Source organism: Takifugu rubripes, chromosome 13 (genome assembly GCF_901000725.2).
Source record: "Takifugu rubripes chromosome 13, fTakRub1.2, whole genome shotgun sequence".
Classification (NCBI taxonomy): Eukaryota; Metazoa; Chordata; class Actinopteri; order Tetraodontiformes; family Tetraodontidae; genus Takifugu; species Takifugu rubripes.
The window spans coordinates 3,024,823-3,047,339 of NC_042297.1; the positions used below are offsets into that span (position 1 = coordinate 3,024,823).

Consider the following 22,517-nt stretch of genomic DNA (forward strand, 5'->3'; position numbering starts at 1 on the left):
AAGGCAATACAACTTAGATTACCATTGACACACAATCGTGTGTGCCTTTTATTGAAGCCACAACAAGTAGTAGAAAAAATCAAATCAGAGCGGGAAAAACCACACCCCCGCCCCTCAACTCCTACGGTCCGTTAAAGGGGCCGTGCCAAATTACCCGACTTAGTTGTCGGCAAATAGCGCGAGCGAATGAGGAACTCATACATAGCAAAATGCTCAACAGGACTATGGCAATGGAACAGATATGAACAATGATGGTGAATTATGATATACAAGTGACCGCTACAAACCTCTCATAATAGAAGTCTCTCACAAAGTTTAAACCTTCTCTATTTTTGAGTAATCGCTCACATCTCGCTTTTGAAATTGACGTTTGAGTCAACGCATTGTTTTAATTACAGGTCCGCTCAAGTACACTTTAATTGCATATTGGTGCAAAACCGCAGGTAATTATTTCTAATTTGTTGGTATAGGCCGCACGGCGGAACCGGATGTGACGTCTTGTAGTTGCTGCGGCATAAAAACCTCCTCTTGACGTCATCAAAACGAGTTCCGTCAATATGGATCCAAACGCGACGATTCTGCGAGTCAAGCGAAAAGGGGGGACCGACCCAGCCGATGCCTTGTTGTTGGCGTGTAAACGCATCCGTCCCGAAACGTCTCAGAGTCCAGGCGAAACGGTTCCGGAGCCCAGTGAAGCCGAGGTGGAAAGCTCCGTCTTTAAACTAGTGGCGACGGTAGCGACACAGGTAAGAGGCCCGCCGACAGCAGCACGGCGCTAACCGGGCAGTGCTGGCTAATGCCGCCTGGTGCCAACGGAGCAAGGAAACGGATAAAAACACGTTAATTAACGCCTCAGTGAGTTCAATGTCTTCACTCACTGTAAAAGTGTAGTAGTTTAAAAAAATCTCCTCATAATTTACAGTGTGTGTTCTCACCGGCAGGATGCTCCAGTTGAGACGCAGGTTCGACAGGCCTTGGCTCGGCCACGGGTCGCCCATGCCTTGCGCCCGTCTACTGGTAGCTCCCATCGGATAATTGGGAAACTGAGAAATGCAAAATGGTCCACTCGGAGGGAGGAACGCTACAAAATAATCTCAAGATCCCGCACAGAGTTGTTGGACTCACCTGAGCCCCAGGAGACGGTGGCTGATGTTCTCGTGGAAGAAACGGGGAAGAGGCACAAATGTCCAGGTCAAATCCAGGTGGTAGATCTCCTTCATGAGGACGAGGAGGACCAAGGTGTGTCACCAAGCAAGGTGGGTTGGTATTGGCAGAGGAAATAGAACCCACCTCATTTATGATGGCAGTAATGCTAGCTGCAGCGGCACACGATGTGTGTTTCAGCGCTAATAAGCTGGTGTGAAACGTGGCCCTATTTTTCTTGCTAGCATCACATCCTAACTGCGAATAATGATGGACTGTTTCCTGTCGTACAGGTGTTGCCGTCGGATACGGAAGCAATCATGTGTAGCAATCGAGTAGATGTTTGCCTCAAAGGCCTTCACAAGCTGCACAGTTATGACATGCTAAACCCAAAAGACTGCAGTACACACACACACACACACACACACACACACACACAAACAAACACATATAGCCAACCCTTTTTTTACAGCCAACCCTTTTTTAGGAATCAAATACATACATTTACCATTTTCTAAAGGTTTCCTGCTTCAAATGGATTAAACCAATACCTCTACTACTGCTACTACTACTACTACTACTACTACTAATAATAATAATAATAATAATGATAATAATAAAAGATGTAGATAATAATAATAATAGATGTCGAGAGTCTTCAGAGGGGCTGCGGAGGACACTTTGACAGGGTGGCGCCCATCAGGGGGGTCTGGAAGAGACTGGGGGGGACTGATGGTCGACCCAAAAAACCTGTGAGTGGCCTCCATGAGGAAACTCAAGGAAAAGTTCTGGTCCTTGATGAGTTCTGGACTGCAGAGTCACAATATCACTGACAGTGTTCTGTTACCTGCTATGACCTTAAACTGACCTTAATTTGTCAGTAGTAAAAGTAACAACTGAGGGATGGCGCCACCCAGCACCAACGATGGAAACGCACAGATGTTGCTGTTCTTCTGATTGCTAATATAATTTGATTTAGTTATATAATTCTCTTCAGGATCATTAAAAAAAACCAAATTGAGGTATGTTGTCAACACATCAAAAACATTAAAACCCACTTTTTTCAGGGATGAGGAAGTCAAACAAGGTAACAGGTAGGAAAAACATGGATGAAGATTGATTATTATCATAATAATAAAAAAATATAATAATAATAGCAATAATACGAATAATATACACTTATACGTTCGGCTCTTTAGCGCCGCCCTAGTGGCTTTCTGGAGCTTTTTCAAAAATATGAAAATGGAAAAAGATGGTGTGAATATATTTTTTGTTTTAATATAATTTCTGCCACAGGAAAAACACGACAAACATTCTTAAAATTTCCCAATGCTGTAAAAACTGTGTATAATAAATATTTAATTTCAACATCTCATTATAATAGAAGTTAAACTTAAAGCACCATCATACACCAGAGTGGTCACGTGGTGCGTCATTCTCTCCAGGATGAGCTGCCCTGAGAATAAACATTTAATCAGGAATGCTTATTATGGATTTGCAGCCTACTTATTTTGAAAATAGGCTAATATAGCTAATATAGACACTTACAGCATGTGTTGCCTTCATGATAAGGCTTTTAACTTGTTGCGGCTCCACACAGATTTGTTTTTGGTTTTTTTGTTCCAATATGGCTCTTTCCACATTTTGGGATGCCGACCCCTTGTCTAGTCAATCCACCTGACATTCATTAACTCATGTTAATGAGTTTGATCTCATTTCCGACAAGAACACCTTATTTGGATGTGTGATGTCACTCAGAAGCTGCTCCAATCTGCTCATTCTGAAGACAGGAGCTTCTTCAGCAGCTTTCAAGCGAAAATTTACACATACTCTTGATTGTTGGTCCAGTTCTGGGCCAGATTGTTTTAGCAGCAGGTTAGTTACTGCTGGTTTATAAGGCTGCACTATCCAGAAAAACAAACTTGATTCCAAAACCTGTTTCTAACCTTCCCCTTATCTTCAAAGTTCTTGGGAACGTTGTGGCGAGTGAGAGGATGAAGAGTTCATTTGAGATGTTTGGATGCATTATTAGTTTATGCTTGACAGATTAGTTGTTGGAACTGATCGTCATCAGTTTTTGAGAGGACGTGTTCCTGAGCGAGGAGTTTTTTTCAGCTCGAGACTTGCAGGTCAGAGCCAGGGACCAGAGGAAGATGAATATACCTGAAAAAGAGGACAGCAAAACAGTCATTTTGTCCTCAAATCACCACAAAACTGTATGGATTTCATATAAACTGTGCTCGCACTGACCCTGCAGGGAGTTTAGGACAGTGAATAAATAGATCCCAAGCAGAGAGACGTAGGTGAGTCCTGATAAGCCCCAAGGTAGGCCCAGCACACAGCTGAGGCCCAGCAGAGTGGAACCATCCCTCCACAGCCTGGCCCAGTTGTCGTCGTTCATCTTCTTCCAGCCACTGCTGCTTCCACCACCTCTCGTCCTCTTCCTCAATCCACACATCTTAAACACCACCAGGCAGACCATGCAAAAATTAAACAGTACCACCAGGAAGGGTAAGGCCGCGGTCGTGATGTAGCTGATCAACAGGCCCTGCGGGAACTGGCTGCTTATCCAACATCTGGGGAAAGAGAAGCTGATTTAGTTCAGAAAGAAGCAAATCTAGCATTCACCCTGTGAGTTCCAGCATCTTACAGCTGCACAGTTGAGTTGTAGTTGTCGTCACCTTTCAGTTGAATTGTGTGTTTACCATAAACGTTAAAGCTCACACAGAGCGCCGCGGTCAGCATTGGCAATCCTGCGCCAAGACAAAAGAAGCACAGAAGAGACGTCAGCTGGACTTGAAAGCAAAGCCAGAACTTCAATTTAAGCCATTTTTGAAGAAAACATAGGAGAGAATAAGATCCTAAATACTTGGTACGGTCCCCTCACCCCATGCCACCAGGCTGAGCTTGAGCATGTATCTCTTGATATAGATGTTAAAGACTCTGACTAAGAGCAGGTAGAGATGGAACCCTTCCACAGCCATCCACAGGAAGGTGGCCATCAGGGAGCAGTGTAACAAGAGACCCAGGCCCTTGCAGATCCAGTCCTCATCAGCTACATCAAGCACCAAAACCCAGCAGCTGCTCAGCAGGAAGCTGAGGTGGAGGCACAGCAACGCTCCTGTGAGGTGGAGGTGCACACAAACTGTCTTATCTGGACGCCGTTGTCTGGAAGACAAACAACATGGTGACCTTTTATGGCGTGCATGGAACAGATGGAAGCCATGTAATCAGACAAATATGCAGGATCAGGGGTGTTTTTGTGTTTGACACCAACTGACATAATAATCACGTTAAAAAAGGTTATCTTTTTTCTGAATTTCCACTTAATTGCATCAATGTGCACCCTGTATAAATAACCAGCTCCTTCCTGTTTCTGAGAACTGTCAGTGATGATGATGGTGATGATGGTGATGGTCTCTTCACTTACTGTATCCTGGCATAGATGATTAAAGCCAAGATTGTGAAGAGGACAGACAGAGCGGATCCAGTGAAGCTGATGTACCTCAATGCTGGGGCACTGGCTTTTTCCACTGATAAAACTGGGTTCTGCAACAGAAAAGAGAAACTTATGAAAGTTTCATCAACCAAAAGAGCAACGTCAGCTGAAACTAAAACTAGTTATGCACGCTATTTACCACAACTACAGCAAAAAAGCTGAGGTGGTCACAGCAGCAAACTATCTCAGCTTGAGTCACATTGGTATGGCAACCCTCTGTGCTCCAATATCCTGCATACACACACACACAGAATTACAAAACCCCCACAAATGTTGTTGCATCTTGTGTTTGGATGCTCACCCGTTCTGTCATCCAGGTATGTCTCCTGCCAAAACACACAAGCTGCCTCTTCTATCTGAAACATCGAACGCGCTCGTCTTCAAAATGAAATAAAAGAATGGAATAATAGTCCAAGAATAATGCAAGAAAGACGTTCACCTCCTTATCGCGTCTGAAGGTCAATCTGACAGGATGTAAGAGGTCCCTGACACGTCTGCTGCCGGCCTTCACGACCACAACTGAGTCGCCCAAAACAGTGCCTGAACGGTGGTGAGAGCGCCCTGCTGACCGTCCTTTCCCCCCACCTGGAGCGGGAGCAGGCTGCCAGCAACAAGGACCTGTGACTTTAATGTACATTCCCTCACTGGGAGTTTGAAAGTTGTACAAAATCATTATCCTGAACGACAGCCTCTTATATCATTCGGATTTTTCCGACATGTTTACAGATCTCTCCCCCATTTGATCCACATTCCTCTGTGATGATCTCTGAATTGCAGCTGTTTTCTCTACTTAAAGAACGGTATATTTGTAGAGCTCAGAGTGTTTACAGCTGTTTACCTGGAAGAAGTTGCTGTTGAGCACAGTGACGACCAGCAGCACCTCATCATCGGACATGTTGCCTCTGCTCATTTGGAGAGCCGAGGATGGGACGTTAACCCTACAGTTAGACACTGATTTTTCAGCCTGAATACACAGAAATTAATTAGAACAGGGAAGCGTATTAAATCGGAATATCATGTTTATGTACAGGAAATATGGCCTCACTTCTTGCGACACATTTACCCTCAGATGGTGGAAGTTAAAATTTCGCAGTCTTTGCCTACAGGTGGTAATTTCCCGCTCATAACACCTATCAACACACATTTAATCAGTTATAATACACCTGAACTGGAGGCTTGCACGTTTCACGTCTACTTATGTTTAAACCTAACGTCTGCATTCAAAGTGTAGGAAAATTCGAAATGACGCTGCAGAAAGTTTCATTTCCTTAAAAGTCCTTGTTGCCACGTCATGGGGGGCTAACACGGATCACTTCAGAGATGGTCCAGGAGAGTCTGACCTTTAAAGGCATCAAGTCATAATTTCTAAGATCGGATGAGTATTTTTGATCAGCCGACATGGTCACAATCACACCTTCCTGAGCTAATCAGCAATCAAATATTCAATTGGTGAAAGAAAAACTGAAAGAATGTCAGACATTGAACAGAAAATAAAACTATTAGTGAGGGTTAAAATGAAAAATTACAGAAGATCTGACTTCAGGAGCAGATGGAAAATATCCTTTCAAAACATCAGTTATTATTGTCACATAGAGTAAACTTAAAATACCAAGTGAATAAATCTGTGAACTGCCACAGGGCAGTAGGGATCATTACTAACAGCACATTTCCTGACTTACTTTGTCCAGGAGCCGTTTGCTTGCGAACACCAGTGGGGAACAGCATTGCAGTCTGTAGAAATCAGGGTCAGAGAAAGTCACAAGATAAACCCAAACCCAACCAGAACATGAAAAACATCACATTTAGCCAATGTGACAATAGAGAAATTCAGTTAAAGTCCCTAATGACACTTTGTAAATGTTTTACTTTGGAGTGATGAGCCTCACTGGACCCCAAAAATGTCATGACAGGACCACTGATACACAGGACGACACAACTCACCCAGAGCTTCAATTCTTGCTAAAAAGAAAAGTGTAAAAAGACAAAGAGTAATCCACATTGTTCTGGAAATTGGCACTGGGAAAGGACGATCTGTCGAATGACTGTTCTGCTTTCTGAAGGTTTGCTTAGACATGATCGGAGTTTTACTTCTACATTACTTGTGGTTAGATGACAAAAAATACAGGAAGTCAGTCAATAACCTGTATTTCAAAAGAAGTCTGTGTGTTACAGCAGTGGGAAAAGTGGTCTCAGTTCAAAAGGTCCATATTACTACTACTACTACTACTACTAGTAGTAGTACTAGTACTACTACTACTACTAATAATAATAATAATAACGATAATAATAATAATAATAATAATAATGATAATATAATGATAATGATAATACTAATAATTATACTACTACTACTTCTAATAATAATAATGTACAGACAAAGCATCTACAAGTGATCTTTATTTTAAAAATGGAATATAGAGGAAGTTCCCATGTAACATGATCATCGTGCTAAATGTCACAACAAGAAACAAAACCACTGCCCTCATTTGAATGCACGCAATGTACTAATTTGGTGACTGAAATGACACCTTAATAATTACAGAAATCACTTCATCTGTGCATGAGCAGTTCAACACAGCAGAGGGAAATGATAAAATCTGACTACAGTTAAGGATCTTTTCAACTTCCTGGCGTGCATCATGTGACGGTGACCATGCCTGAAGAGGTCAGGGATCAATTACATGTCAGTTTAATTCTGAAGCATTGAACATAGTCTTCTACCATCTGCTTGGATTTGCCTAAGGTAGAAATCTATATTATAATATCATTAGTGAAATAATATTTAGTTTGATCTTAAGGTACTATCAACAATATTTTATGACACTTCTATTATTTACATTTTGAAATATTTTGTGGAAATGTGGTTCTTTCAGACCCAAAGAGGTTAATCAGATTTTCAATTATAACTGTATTAATTATTTTGTAGCATGAAACAAAATAAATAAATCAATAAAATTAATTTTGTGATAATAATTACTACTATTTTATGCAAGACATATTAATTTAAACCTGTTGCGTTTGCAAAGTAAAGGCAATACAACTTAGATTACCATTGACACACAATCGTGTGTGCCTTTTATTGAAGCCACAACAAGTAGTATAAAAAATCAAATCAGAGCGGGAAAAACCACACCCCCGCCCCTCAACTCCTACGGTCCGTTAAAGGGGCCGTGCCAAATTACCCGACTTAGTTGTCGGCAAATAGCGCGAGCGAATGAGGAACTCATACATAGCAAAATGCTCAACAGGACTATGGCAATGGAACAGATATGAACAATGATGGTGAATTATGATATACAAGTGACCGCTACACATGCCCCCCCAGAATTCACCATCGAAAAGCAAGAAAAGTCAACGAGTCGGGGCTCGAACGGGCCGGCCAGACCGTGTGCGTCGAAGCGGTATTGGTGGTGCTAGAGGAGCAGGGGAAACAGGACGCGCAGGGCGGTCAGTGGCACTGACAGAGCTTTCAGGGATCTGTGTTCCTCTCAGAGGACTGGGCCGAGCGGGGGGGCGTCCACGCCGCGGGGGCACGGCCGTGGCAACTGGCTGACCAAGGTCCAAGTGAGCTGCCTTGAGGCGGTCTATCGTAACGCGTTCAGGTCTCCCACGTTGTCCCCGCTCTCCAAAACACGAAAAGGCCCATCATAAGGTGGCTGCAGCGGGCCTCCATGAGCATCATGGCGGATAAAAACATAGTCTGCCCTCTCCAAGGATGGTGGGACATGGGATGGTGGCAAACCATGCTGGGAAATAGGGATGGGTGCAAAAACCTTGGCAGCATCAAGGAGTGTTGCACGCTGTGCGCTCGCAGACCAAGGCGCTGTAGTGTTGGGGACAAACTCACCTGGCACCCGCAGTGGCTCTCCATACACCATCTCCGCCGAGGAACACTGCAGGTCATCTTTGGGGGCGGTGCGCAGCCCCAACAAGACCCAAGGAAGTCTGTCCACCCAGCTACTGTCCTTCAGAGACGCCCGAAGAGCAGCCTTCATGGAGCGGTGAAACCGCTCACACATGCCGTTGGCCTGTGGGTGGTATGCCGTTGTGTGATGCAGTTTCACCCCTTGGCTCTCCCCTACAGAAGTCCAGAGCTCAGAGGTGAATTGCGAGCCACGGTCAGATGAGATGTCAGCAGGGGGACCGAAACGGGCAACCCAAGTCCCAATAAACGCACGTGCCACCTCGGCCGAGGTGGCCGACTGCAGGGGCACCGCCTCCGGCCAGCGGGTGGTCCTGTCCACCATTGTGAGGAGGTAAGTGCAGCCGCGGGAAGGGGGAAAAGGCCCAACCAGGTCCACATGGACATGGTCAAAACGTCGCTCTGGCACCGGAAATGGGGCCAGCGGGGCCCTAGCATGGCACTGTACCTTTGAGCACTGGCATGCGACGCACATGGCAGCCCAATCCCTGACGTCCTTTCTGAGCCCATGCCAAACAAATTTAGCAGCTACAAGACGTTGAGAAGCCTTCCTCCCCGGATGGGAGAGGTTGTGGACTGAATCAAACACACGCCGCCTCCAAACCGCGGGCACAACAGGGCGTAGCTGACCGGTACTGACATCACAGAGAAGCGTGACACCAGTGCTCCCAAAAGGAACCTCGCGCAGCTGTAGCCCTGTGGCTGCAGACTTTAGAGCTTGGACATCACTGTCTGTGGTTTGGTCCACTGCCATCTGTCCGTAGTCAAGTCCCACGTGGACAGCGCCCGTGACGGCCCGGGAGAGGCAGTCCGCAACGACATTGGTCTTACCAGCCAGGTGTTTAATGTCCGTGGTGAACTCGGAGATGTAGGAAAGGTGCCTCTGCTGCCGAGCCGACCATGGTTCTGCCGTCTTTGCCATCGCGAAGGTGAGGGGCTTGTGTTCCACAAAGGCAGTGAAAGACCTGCCCTCAAGCAGAGGACGGAAATGGCGAATGGCCAGGTAGAGGCCAAGGAGCTCACGGTCAAACGTGCTGTACTTCCGCTCATTGGGTCGTAGCTGCCTACTAAAAAAGGCCAGGGGTTGCCAAGCACCTTCTACCCATTGTTCATGCACCGCACCCACTGCGTAATCCGAGGCATCCGTGGTGATTGAGATTGGCGCGTCAGGCAATGGGTGTGCCAACAGTGTAGCATTGGCCAGAGCAGCCTTAACATTCTCGAATGCGCGCTGTCGCACGTCGGACCAGTCAACCATGTGCTTGGGAACCGCCCCTTTCAAACAGTCATACAGTGGCCGCATGAGGTCCGCTGCCCGGGGGAGGAAACGGTGGTAAAAATTCACCATACCCAGGAACTCCTGGAGCGCCTTGACCGTGACTGGACGAGGAAAGCTCGCGATGGCCTCCACCTTTTCCGGCAGGGGAACTGCTCCGTACCGTGTCACGTGATGGCCCAGGAAGTCGATGGTAGACAGTCCAAACTGGCACTTCGCCGGGTTTATGATGAGCCCATGCTGGCTGAGGCGCTGGAAAAGAGCCCTGAGGTGTGCCACGTGCTCAGCCTGAGACGTGCTTGCGACGAGGATGTCATCCAAATACACAAATAGGAATGGCAGGTCGCGTAGGACGGAGTCCATCAGGCGCTGAAAAGTCTGTGCTGCGCTTTTAAGACCAAAAGGCATCCGTAAAAACTCAAACAGGCCGAACGGGGTGATTACCGCCGTCTTGGGGACATCGGCAGGGTGGACTGGTACCTGGTGGTAGCCGCGGACAAGGTCCACCTTCGAAAAGACCGTTTTCCCAGCCAGATGCGCGGAAAAATCTTGTATGTGGGGGACAGGGTAACGGTCCGGGGTGGTGGCATCGTTGAGCCTGCGGTAATCGCCACATGGCCGCCAACCCCCACCCGGCTTCTCCACCATGTGCAGAGGTGATGCCCAAGGGCTCTTGGAGCGGCGAATGATGCCCAGGCGTTCCATTGTCTCGAACTCCGCTCGAGCAATGGAGAGCTTGGCCGGGTCCAGACGCCTGGCCCGAGCGTGCACAGGGGCGCCTGTGGTGGCGATGTGGTGTTCCACACCATGCTTGGCCGTGGCAGATGAAAATGTGGGCTGAGTCAGAGCAGGAAACTCGGTGAGGAGGCGAAGGAAAATGTCTGCAGTGGGGAGCATGCTGGAAAGCCTGACTGAGTCTGTAACACCAAGAGTGCATTCATACGAACAGAAAGTGACTGCATCCACAAGGCGTCTATTTTTGACATCGACCAGAAGTCCAAAAGCGCAGAGGAAGTCTGCACCAATCAGTGGCACAGTCACCTTGGCAGTCACAAAGTTCCATCCAAAACGCTGTCCACCAAAACACAACTCCACATACCTCACCCCATACGTGCGGATGGGGCTGCCGTTCGCTGCTTCCATAGAGGGCCCATGGGACTCTGACAGCATGTCCAACTTCGACGCTGGCAGGACACTCCTCTGAGCACCTGTGTCACAGAGGAACCGTCGTCCGGAGAGAGTGTCCTGGATGAACAGCAGCCTGCCAGTTCGGCCGACGCTCATGGCTACTGCTGAGCGCCGGCCCTGGCGTTTCCCTGCGGAGGTGGGCCGGTGAAACTGCATGGAGGGCGGCACCGCCTGGCTTTGACCCCAAACCGTGCATGGAAAAAGCACAGCCCAGAAACCTGTTGATGCCGAGGAGCCGCTGCGGCAGCTGTGAAAGCGGGAGCGTCAACCACAGGACCGTCTGCGCCAGCCGGGAGGAACGCAGCCACATAGGTCGGTTGGGAGGCAAGGAAGAATTTATCCGCCTCAGCAGCAAGCGCACGGCAGTCCGAGATTGCTGTGTTGGCCAAAGCAGCCCGCACTTGGGGAGGCAGCAGTCGCAGGAAAAGCTGGATGAAGAGAAAATCGGGCTTGTGTTCACCCAAAAGATCTAACATTTTGTCCATCAGTTCGGAAGGCTTGGAATCACCCAGCCCCTGCAAAGAGAAAAGGCGGCTAGCCCTCTCTGCGTCGGAAAGTTCGAACGTTCGTAAGAGGTGAGCCTTCAAAATGCCATACTTGTTCTCCGGCGGTGGCTGTTTAAGAATGCCTACCACTCTGGATGCCGTAGCACTCCCAAGTGCAGAAACCACATAATAATATGTGGTCTCATCTGCGGTGATTTCTCGCAGCGCGAACTGTGCCTCCGCTTGAGCAAACCACGCAGTCGCCGAAGTCTCCCAAAACTCCGGCAGCTTCAATGAAACTGCATTCGTCGCCATGGTCGAAAATAAAAGTCACTGAATGATACGTCCAGCGAGAGTCGGGGTCACCAGTGTTGCGTTTGCAAAGTAAAGGCAATACAACTTAGATTACCATTGACACACAATCGTGTGTGCCTTTTATTGAAGCCACAACAAGTAGTAGAAAAAATCAAATCAGAGCGGGAAAAACCACACCCCCGCCCCTCAACTCCTACGGTCCGTTAAAGGGGCCGTGCCAAATTACCCGACTTAGTTGTCGGCAAATAGCGCGAGCGAATGAGGAACTCATACATAGCAAAATGCTCAACAGGACTATGGCAATGGAACAGATATGAACAATGATGGTGAATTATGATATACAAGTGACCGCTACAAACCTCTCATAATAGAAGTCTCTCACAAAGTTTAAACCTTCTCTATTTTTGAGTAATCGCTCACATCTCGCTTTTGAAATTGACGTTTGAGTCAACGCATTGTTTTAATTACAGGTCCGCTCAAGTACACTTTAATTGCATATTGGTGCAAAACCGCAGGTAATTATTTCTAATTTGTTGGTATAGGCCGCACGGCGGAACCGGATGTGACGTCTTGTAGTTGCTGCGGCATAAAAACCTCCTCTTGACGTCATCAAAACGAGTTCCGTCAATATGGATCCAAACGCGACGATTCTGCGAGTCAAGCGAAAAGGGGGGACCGACCCAGCCGATGCCTTGTTGTTGGCGTGTAAACGCATCCGTCCCGAAACGTCTCAGAGTCCAGGCGAAACGGTTCCGGAGCCCAGTGAAGCCGAGGTGGAAAGCTCCGTCTTTAAACTAGTGGCGACGGTAGCGACACAGGTAAGAGGCCCGCCGACAGCAGCACGGCGCTAACCGGGCAGTGCTGGCTAATGCCGCCTGGTGCCAACGGAGCAAGGAAACGGATAAAAACACGTTAATTAACGCCTCAGTGAGTTCAATGTCTTCACTCACTGTAAAAGTGTAGTAGTTTAAAAAAATCTCCTCATAATTTACAGTGTGTGTTCTCACCGGCAGGATGCTCCAGTTGAGACGCAGGTTCGACAGGCCTTGGCTCGGCCACGGGTCGCCCATGCCTTGCGCCCGTCTACTGGTAGCTCCCATCGGATAATTGGGAAACTGAGAAATGCAAAATGGTCCACTCGGAGGGAGGAACGCTACAAAATAATCTCAAGATCCCGCACAGAGTTGTTGGACTCACCTGAGCCCCAGGAGACGGTGGCTGATGTTCTCGTGGAAGAAACGGGGAAGAGGCACAAATGTCCAGGTCAAATCCAGGTGGTAGATCTCCTTCATGAGGACGAGGAGGACCAAGGTGTGTCACCAAGCAAGGTGGGTTGGTATTGGCAGAGGAAATAGAACCCACCTCATTTATGATGGCAGTAATGCTAGCTGCAGCGGCACACGATGTGTGTTTCAGCGCTAATAAGCTGGTGTGAAACGTGGCCCTATTTTTCTTGCTAGCATCACATCCTAACTGCGAATAATGATGGACTGTTTCCTGTCGTACAGGTGTTGCCGTCGGATACGGAAGCAATCATGTGTAGCAATCGAGTAGATGTTTGCCTCAAAGGCCTTCACAAGCTGCACAGTTATGACATGCTAAACCCAAAAGACTGCAGTACACACACACACACACACACACACACACACACACACACAAACAAACACATATAGCCAACCCTTTTTTTACAGCCAACCCTTTTTTAGGAATCAAATACATACATTTACCATTTTCTAAAGGTTTCCTGCTTCAAATGGATTAAACCAATACCTCTACTACTGCTACTACTACTACTACTACTACTACTACTAATAATAATAATAATAATAATGATAATAATAAAAGATGTAGATAATAATAATAATAGATGTCGAGAGTCTTCAGAGGGGCTGCGGAGGACACTTTGACAGGGTGGCGCCCATCAGGGGGGTCTGGAAGAGACTGGGGGGGACTGATGGTCGACCCAAAAAACCTGTGAGTGGCCTCCATGAGGAAACTCAAGGAAAAGTTCTGGTCCTTGATGAGTTCTGGACTGCAGAGTCACAATATCACTGACAGTGTTCTGTTACCTGCTATGACCTTAAACTGACCTTAATTTGTCAGTAGTAAAAGTAACAACTGAGGGATGGCGCCACCCAGCACCAACGATGGAAACGCACAGATGTTGCTGTTCTTCTGATTGCTAATATAATTTGATTTAGTTATATAATTCTCTTCAGGATCATTAAAAAAAAACCAAATTGAGGTATGTTGTCAACACATCAAAAACATTAAAACCCACTTTTTTCAGGGATGAGGAAGTCAAACAAGGTAACAGGTAGGAAAAACATGGATGAAGATTGATTATTATCATAATAATAAAAAAATATAATAATAATAGCAATAATACGAATAATATACACTTATACGTTCGGCTCTTTAGCGCCGCCCTAGTGGCTTTCTGGAGCTTTTTCAAAAATATGAAAATGGAAAAAGATGGTGTGAATATATTTTTTGTTTTAATATAATTTCTGCCACAGGAAAAACACGACAAACATTCTTAAAATTTCCCAATGCTGTAAAAACTGTGTATAATAAATATTTAATTTCAACATCTCATTATAATAGAAGTTAAACTTAAAGCACCATCATACACCAGAGTGGTCACGTGGTGCGTCATTCTCTCCAGGATGAGCTGCCCTGAGAATAAACATTTAATCAGGAATGCTTATTATGGATTTGCAGCCTACTTATTTTGAAAATAGGCTAATATAGCTAATATAGACACTTACAGCATGTGTTGCCTTCATGATAAGGCTTTTAACTTGTTGCGGCTCCACACAGATTTGTTTTTGGTTTTTTTGTTCCAATATGGCTCTTTCCACATTTTGGGATGCCGACCCCTTGTCTAGTCAATCCACCTGACATTCATTAACTCATGTTAATGAGTTTGATCTCATTTCCGACAAGAACACCTTATTTGGATGTGTGATGTCACTCAGAAGCTGCTCCAATCTGCTCATTCTGAAGACAGGAGCTTCTTCAGCAGCTTTCAAGCGAAAATTTACACATACTCTTGATTGTTGGTCCAGTTCTGGGCCAGATTGTTTTAGCAGCAGGTTAGTTACTGCTGGTTTATAAGGCTGCACTATCCAGAAAAACAAACTTGATTCCAAAACCTGTTTCTAACCTTCCCCTTATCTTCAAAGTTCTTGGGAACGTTGTGGCGAGTGAGAGGATGAAGAGTTCATTTGAGATGTTTGGATGCATTATTAGTTTATGCTTGACAGATTAGTTGTTGGAACTGATCGTCATCAGTTTTTGAGAGGACGTGTTCCTGAGCGAGGAGTTTTTTTCAGCTCGAGACTTGCAGGTCAGAGCCAGGGACCAGAGGAAGATGAATATACCTGAAAAAGAGGACAGCAAAACAGTCATTTTGTCCTCAAATCACCACAAAACTGTATGGATTTCATATAAACTGTGCTCGCACTGACCCTGCAGGGAGTTTAGGACAGTGAATAAATAGATCCCAAGCAGAGAGACGTAGGTGAGTCCTGATAAGCCCCAAGGTAGGCCCAGCACACAGCTGAGGCCCAGCAGAGTGGAACCATCCCTCCACAGCCTGGCCCAGTTGTCGTCGTTCATCTTCTTCCAGCCACTGCTGCTTCCACCACCTCTCGTCCTCTTCCTCAATCCACACATCTTAAACACCACCAGGCAGACCATGCAAAAATTAAACAGTACCACCAGGAAGGGTAAGGCCGCGGTCGTGATGTAGCTGATCAACAGGCCCTGCGGGAACTGGCTGCTTATCCAACATCTGGGGAAAGAGAAGCTGATTTAGTTCAGAAAGAAGCAAATCTAGCATTCACCCTGTGAGTTCCAGCATCTTACAGCTGCACAGTTGAGTTGTAGTTGTCGTCACCTTTCAGTTGAATTGTGTGTTTACCATAAACGTTAAAGCTCACACAGAGCGCCGCGGTCAGCATTGGCAATCCTGCGCCAAGACAAAAGAAGCACAGAAGAGACGTCAGCTGGACTTGAAAGCAAAGCCAGAACTTCAATTTAAGCCATTTTTGAAGAAAACATAGGAGAGAATAAGATCCTAAATACTTGGTACGGTCCCCTCACCCCATGCCACCAGGCTGAGCTTGAGCATGTATCTCTTGATATAGATGTTAAAGACTCTGACTAAGAGCAGGTAGAGATGGAACCCTTCCACAGCCATCCACAGGAAGGTGGCCATCAGGGAGCAGTGTAACAAGAGACCCAGGCCCTTGCAGATCCAGTCCTCATCAGCTACATCAAGCACCAAAACCCAGCAGCTGCTCAGCAGGAAGCTGAGGTGGAGGCACAGCAACGCTCCTGTGAGGTGGAGGTGCACACAAACTGTCTTATCTGGACGCCGTTGTCTGGAAGACAAACAACATGGTGACCTTTTATGGCGTGCATGGAACAGATGGAAGCCATGTAATCAGACAAATATGCAGGATCAGGGGTGTTTTTGTGTTTGACACCAACTGACATAATAATCACGTTAAAAAAGGTTATCTTTTTTCTGAATTTCCACTTAATTGCATCAATGTGCACCCTGTATAAATAACCAGCTCCTTCCTGTTTCTGAGAACTGTCAGTGATGATGATGGTGATGATGGTGATGGTCTCTTCACTTACTGTATCCTGGCATAGATGATTAAAGCCAAGATTGTGAAGAGGACAGACAGAGCGGATCCAGTGAAGCTGATGTACCTCAATGCTGGGGCACTGGCTTTTTCCACTGATAAAACTGGGTTCTGCAACAGAAAAGAGAAACTTATGAAAGTTTCATCAACCAAAAGAGCAACGTCAGCTGAAACTAAAACTAGTTATGCACGCTATTTACCACAACTACAGCAAAAAAGCTGAGGTGGTCACAGCAGCAAACTATCTCAGCTTGAGTCACATTGGTATGGCAACCCTCTGTGCTCCAATATCCTGCATACACACACACACAGAATTACAAAACCCCCACAAATGTTGTTGCATCTTGTGTTTGGATGCTCACCCGTTCTGTCATCCAGGTATGTCTCCTGCCAAAACACACAAGCTGCCTCTTCTATCTGAAACATCGAACGCGCTCGTCTTCAAAATGAAATAAAAGAATGGAATAATAGTCCAAGAATAATGCAAGAAAGACGTTCACCTCCTTATCGCGTCTGAAGGTCAATCTGACAGGATGTAAGAGGTCCCTGACACGTCTGCTGCCGGCCTTCACGACCACAACTGAGTCGCCCAAAACAGTGCCTGAACGGTGGTGAGAGCGCCCTGCTGACCGTCCTTTCCCCCCACCTGGAGCGGGAGCAGGCTGCCAGCAACAAGGACCTGTGACTTTAATGTACATTCCCTCACCGGGAGTTTGAAAGTTGTACAAAATCATTATCCTGAACGACAGCCTCTTATATCATTCGGATTTTTCCGACATGTTTACAGATCTCTCCCCCATTTGATCCACATTCCTCTGTGATGATCTCTGAATTGCAGCTGTTTTCTCTACTTAAAGAACGGTATATTTGTAGAGCTCAGAGTGTTTACAGCTGTTTACCTGGAAGAAGTTGCTGTTGAGCACAGTGACGACCAGCAGCACCTCATCATCGGACATGTTGCCTCTGCTCATTTGGAGAGCCGAGGATGGGACGTTAACCCTACAGTTAGTCACTGATCTTTCAGCCTGAATACACAGAAATTAATTAGAACAGGGAAGCGTATTAAATCGGAATATCATGTTTATGTACAGGAAATATGGCCTCACTTCTTGCGACACATTTACCCTCAGATGGTGGAAGTTAGAATGTCGCAGTCTCTGGTTACAGGTGGTAATTTCCCGCTCATAACACCTATCAACACACATTTAATCAGTTATAATACACCTGAACTGGAGGCTTGCATGTTTCACGCCTACTTATGTTTAAACCTAACGTCTGCATTCAAAGTGTAGGAAAATTCGAAATAACGCTGCAGAAAGTTTCATTTCCTTAAAAGTCCTTGTTGCCACGTCATGGGGGGGTAACACGGATCACTTCAGAGAGCGTCTGTCTGCGTCAGAAGCCTTGACTTTCCTCAAAAGGGTTTTAGAACGTTTCTTTTTAATACAGCTGACAGGAAGGTGCAGATACTTAATTATGCAGCGTCTGTTACAGTTAACTTTGCCTCCTGTCACTATTACTATTACAAGGCTGTGAGAGATCATTTATTTTCAGCTTTGTATGCCGAGAAAAGACGGAAGATGTTGTTGAATTGATCACAAAGCAGACTGATTAAGCACGAGCTTGACTAAAGAATACCAGCACTCATGGTCCAGGAGAGTCTGACCTTCATAGTCATAATTTCTAAGATCGGATGAGTATTTTTGATCAGCCGACATGGTCACAATCACACCTTCCTGAGCTAATCAGCAATCAAATATTCAATGGGTGAAAGAAAAACTGAAAGAATGTCAGACATTGAACAGAAAATAAAACTATTAGTGAGGGTTAAAGTGAAAAATTACAGAAGATCTGACTTCAGGAGCAGATGGAAAATATCCTTTCAAAACATCAGTTATTATTGTCACATAGAGTAAACTTAAAATACCAAGTGAATAAATCTGTGAACTGCCACAGGGCAGTAGGGATCATTACTAACAGCACATTTCCTGACTTACTTTGTCCAGGAGCCGTTTGCTTGCGAACAGCAGTGGGGAACAGCATTGCAGTCTGTAGAAATCAGGGTCAGAGAAAGTCACAAGATAAACCCAAACCCAACCAGAACATGAAAAACATCACATTTAGCCAATGTGACAATAGAGAAATTCAGTTAAAGTCCCTAATGACACTTTGTAAATGTTTTACTTTGGAGTGATGAGCCTCACTGGACCCCAAAAATGTCATGACAGGACCACTGATACACAGGACGACACAACTCACCCAGAGCTTCAAGTCTTGCTAAAAAGAAAAGTGTAAAAAGACAAAGAGTAATCCACATTGTTCTGGACGTTGGCACTGGGAAAGGACGATCTGTCGAATGACTGTTCTGCTTTCTGAAGATTTGCTTAGACATGATCGGAGTTTTACATCTACAATACTTGTGGTTAGATGACAAAAAATACAGGAAGTCAGTCAATAACCTGTATTTCAAAAGAAGTCTGTGTGTTATAGCAGTGGGAAAAGTGGTCTCAGTTCAAAAGGTCCATATTACTACTACTACTACTACTACTACTAGTAGTACTAGTACTACTACTACTACTACTACTACTACTACTACTAGTACTAGTACTACTACTACTACTACTACTAATAATAATAATAATAATAATAACAATAATAATAATGATAATATAATGATAATGATAATACTAATAATTATACTACTACTACTTCTAATAATAATAATATACAGACAAAGCATCTACAAGTGATCTTTATTTTAAAAATGGAATATAGAGGAAGTTCCCATGTAACATGATCATCGTGCTAAATGTCACAACAAGAAACAAAACCACTGCCCTCATTTGAATGCACGCAATGTACTAATATGGTGACTGAAATGACACCTTAATAACAACAGAATTCACTTCATCTGTGCATGAGCAGTTCAACACAGCAGAGGGAAATGATAAAATCTGACTACAGTTAAGGATCTTTTCAACTTCCTTTTCAACATGTCATTAGTGAAATAATATTTAGTTTGATCTTAAGGTACTATCAACAATATTTTATGACACTTCTATTATTTACATTTTGAAATATTTTGTGGAAATGTGGTTCTTTCAGACCCAAAGAGGTTAATCAGATTTTCAATTATAACTGTATTGATTATTTTGTAGCATGAAACAAAATAAATAAATCAATAAAATTAATTTTGTGATAATAACTACTACTATTTTATGCAAGACATATTAATTTAAACCTCTCATAATAGAAGTCTCTCACAAAGTTTAAACCTTCTCTATTTTTGAGTAATCGCTCACATCTCGCTTTTGAAATTGACGTTTGAGTCAACGCATTGTTTTAATTACAGGTCCGCTCAAGTACACTTTAATTGCATATTGGTGCAAAACCGCAGGTAATTATTTCTAATTTGTTGGTATAGGCCGCACGGCGGAACCGGATGTGACGTCTTGTAGTTGCTGCGGCATAAAAACCTCCTCTTGACGTCATCAAAACGAGTTCCGTCAATATGGATCCAAACGCGACGATTCTGCGAGTCAAGCGAAAAAGGGGGACCGACCCAGCCGATGCCTTGTTGTTGGCGTGTAAACGCATCCGTCCCGAAACGTCTCAGAGTCCAGGCGAAACGGTTCCGGAGCCCAGTGAAGCCGAGGTGGAAAGCTCCGTCTTTAAACTAGTGGCGACGGTAGCGACACAGGTAAGAGGCCCGCCGACAGCAGCACGGCGCTAACCGGGCAGTGCTGGCTAATGCCGCCTGGTGCCAACGGAGCAAGGAAACGGATAAAAACACGTTAATTAACGCCTCGGGGAATATCGTAAACATGGCGGAATGAGTTTTATGTTGGGTTGTTTCAGAGGAAATGCGTCAGCTAGTTGTTGTTAGCAAGCCACTCGGCTAGCGTAGGTTTGCTTGCTGCGATACTGGCTGGTTACTCAGAAATGTTGCATTAAAACAGATTTTAGTTCTGTCTGGATTTCAGAACAGCGTTTTAGGCACCATTTCACCATCCATTTGGGTAAAAGTTAATTTTTACAAAGTGATGATGATGGTAATGCTCCCCAGAGTTCAATGTCTTCACTCACTGTAAAAGTGTAGTAGTTTAAAAAAATCTCCTCATAATTTACAGTGTGTGTTCTCACCGGCAGGATGCTCCAGTTGAGACGCAGGTTCGACAGGCCTTGGCTCGGCCACGGGTCGCCCATGCCTTGCGCCCGTCTGCTGGAAGCTCCCACCGGATAATTGGGAAACTGAGAAATGCAAAATGGTCCACTCGGAGGGAGGAACGCTACAAAATAATCTCAAGATCCCGCACAGAGTTGTTGGACTCACCTGAGCCCCAGGAGACGGTGGCTGATGTTCTCGTGGAAGAAACGGTGAAGAGGCACAAATGTCCAGGTCAAATCCAGGTGGTAGATCTCCTTCATGAGGACGAGGAGGACCAAGGTGTGTCACCAAGCAAGGTGGGTTGGTATTGGCAGAGGAAATAGAACCCACCTCATTTATGATGGCAGTAATGCTAGCTGCATCTGTACACGATGTGTGTTTCAGCGCTAATAAGCTGGTGTGAAACGTGGCCCTATTTTTCTTGCTAGCATCACATCCTAACTGCGAATAATGATGGACTGTTTCCTGTCGTACAGGTGTTGCCGTCGGATACGGAAGCGATCATGTGCAACAACACAAAGATGCTGCGGCAGCGCCTGAACATATCTGGAGACGGGCTGAGGGAGCAGAACTGGGATCAGGATTCTGAATACGTCTATGACCTTTACTACCAGGAAATGGCCACACCAGGGTGGATCCAGGACATCCTGTCTGTTCGAGCATATGCTGATGAAGGAGAACTGGTGTGTGGATGCAGGAATGGGAAGGGGGGGGGGTTGTGTTTAAGTGGTGCAGTTGGTCTTACTGGGATGTTGCTGTTTATAACAGGTGCCGGACCTCGTGGTCCACGAAGAGGAGGTGTACGATGATGAGGACGATGAAAATGATGAAGCAAACTGGAGGAACGACTACCCTGATGAGAGCGATTCAGAGGGTGACAAAGAGGAACGCTATGGTGGTGTGTATCTACGTTGTGGACTTTGGCCTGCCTACTTCACACCTACATAATTCTTCCGTAGTGTCTTAATTTACCTAACCCTGATCAAATGAGTGTTTTTTAATTTTATTTAATTGTCGTTTAATCGTTTCAATTACTTAAAACTGCAGTTGATGCCCAAATCAAACCAAACCCTTTTAATGAGCAGCATCCATGAACAGTGAGCGGCCATGGGAATAGTCATGTTTTCTCTGTGTGTGTGTGTGTGTAGCTTACTGGGAGGAGGAACACTCGTACAGCCAGGGCACCTGGCACCAATACCAGAGGGATCTGTTGCGCGAGCTCAGCTGCTGTGATGAACGTGACGATGAAGACGATGGTGGCTGCACGTATGATTCAGACTGATCGGCACCTTCTAGCCTTGATGTTGCAAACTCATTCCTAAATGCCGCCAAACTCGGTGGACTAAGATAAATACACAACTGCTACAATAGCAGGTTAGAAAACCAGAGAAATCTGCGTTGTAGCATGTTGACCTGTGGCATTAAACCTCCAGTGGAGTCAACACTTGACCTTCAGCACCACGTTTTAAGTCAGTCAAATTTGACTGCATTAAATATATAATTGTGATGGTTCTACTTCTGAAAAGGTGCAGCTGGGGTTGTTTCTTTTCTACGTATGAGGCGTTAGAGATGTTGCATGTTGGTGTTTCAGGAATGTGGGTGGAATGTGATTTCGTATTTTATTGTATGTGAAGGTAAAACCTGTGTGTGTGTGTGTGTGATGTGCCCTTTTGAAAGAACCGTGTAATTAATGTAGATGTGTATAAAGTTTTGAAACCAAACTGAAGTATTTGAGACGGTGACTTGAGTAGATGCAAATGTTGACCCTGAAATTTAGCAACTCGGCTCAAAATGGGGACGGACATCAGCGCAGTCTGAATAAATCAGCCACTCGAAGGATTAAATAAAGACTCAACACCC

At 45.3% G+C, this 22,517-nt stretch overlaps 5 protein-coding genes across 5 annotated transcripts; 3 read left to right on the forward strand and 2 right to left on the reverse strand.

The window, feature by feature from the left end:
* The first annotated feature begins 557 nt into the window (after positions 1–557).
* On the forward strand, positions 558–2,593 carry LOC101073427 (probable RNA polymerase II nuclear localization protein SLC7A6OS). Its single transcript, XM_029846038.1, has 4 exons — positions 558–746; positions 942–1,256; positions 1,437–1,545; positions 2,589–2,593. Exons 1-4 carry the CDS (start codon positions 558–560, stop codon positions 2,591–2,593), a joined length of 618 nt encoding a protein of 205 aa, XP_029701898.1.
* On the reverse strand, positions 2,499–6,740 carry LOC115251973 (adhesion G-protein coupled receptor G5-like). The gene is made up of 12 exons (XM_029846023.1): positions 6,584–6,740; positions 6,322–6,373; positions 5,688–5,772; positions 5,481–5,606; positions 5,082–5,243; positions 4,944–4,998; positions 4,782–4,873; positions 4,574–4,692; positions 4,031–4,311; positions 3,794–3,896; positions 3,394–3,719; positions 2,499–3,306 (listed from the first exon to the last, which is right to left on the reverse strand). Exons 1-12 carry the CDS (start codon positions 6,714–6,716, stop codon positions 3,191–3,193), a joined length of 1,650 nt encoding a protein of 549 aa, XP_029701883.1. The 5' UTR covers positions 6,717–6,740; the 3' UTR covers positions 2,499–3,190.
* A 5,717-nt stretch (positions 6,741–12,457) lies between these two features.
* Positions 12,458–14,171, forward strand: LOC115251979 (probable RNA polymerase II nuclear localization protein SLC7A6OS). Its single transcript, XM_029846039.1, has 4 exons — positions 12,458–12,646; positions 12,842–13,156; positions 13,337–13,445; positions 14,119–14,171. Exons 1-4 carry the CDS (start codon positions 12,458–12,460, stop codon positions 14,169–14,171), a joined length of 666 nt encoding a protein of 221 aa, XP_029701899.1.
* Positions 14,172–14,406: 235 nt separating this feature from the next.
* On the reverse strand, positions 14,407–18,919 carry LOC115252021 (adhesion G-protein coupled receptor G5-like). Its single transcript, XM_029846191.1, has 12 exons — positions 18,749–18,919; positions 18,487–18,538; positions 17,596–17,680; positions 17,389–17,514; positions 16,990–17,151; positions 16,852–16,906; positions 16,690–16,781; positions 16,482–16,600; positions 15,939–16,219; positions 15,702–15,804; positions 15,302–15,627; positions 14,407–15,214 (listed from the first exon to the last, which is right to left on the reverse strand). The coding sequence occupies exons 1-12, from the start codon at positions 18,879–18,881 to the stop codon at positions 15,099–15,101; spliced, it is 1,650 nt and encodes a 549-aa protein (XP_029702051.1). The 5' UTR covers positions 18,882–18,919; the 3' UTR covers positions 14,407–15,098.
* Positions 18,920–19,967: 1,048 nt separating this feature from the next.
* Positions 19,968–22,380, forward strand: LOC101068336 (probable RNA polymerase II nuclear localization protein SLC7A6OS). The gene is made up of 5 exons (XM_003977360.3): positions 19,968–20,189; positions 20,639–20,953; positions 21,134–21,340; positions 21,426–21,555; positions 21,806–22,380. Exons 1-5 carry the CDS (start codon positions 20,001–20,003, stop codon positions 21,937–21,939), a joined length of 975 nt encoding a protein of 324 aa, XP_003977409.1. The 5' UTR covers positions 19,968–20,000; the 3' UTR covers positions 21,940–22,380.
* Positions 22,381–22,517: the final 137 nt, after the last annotated feature.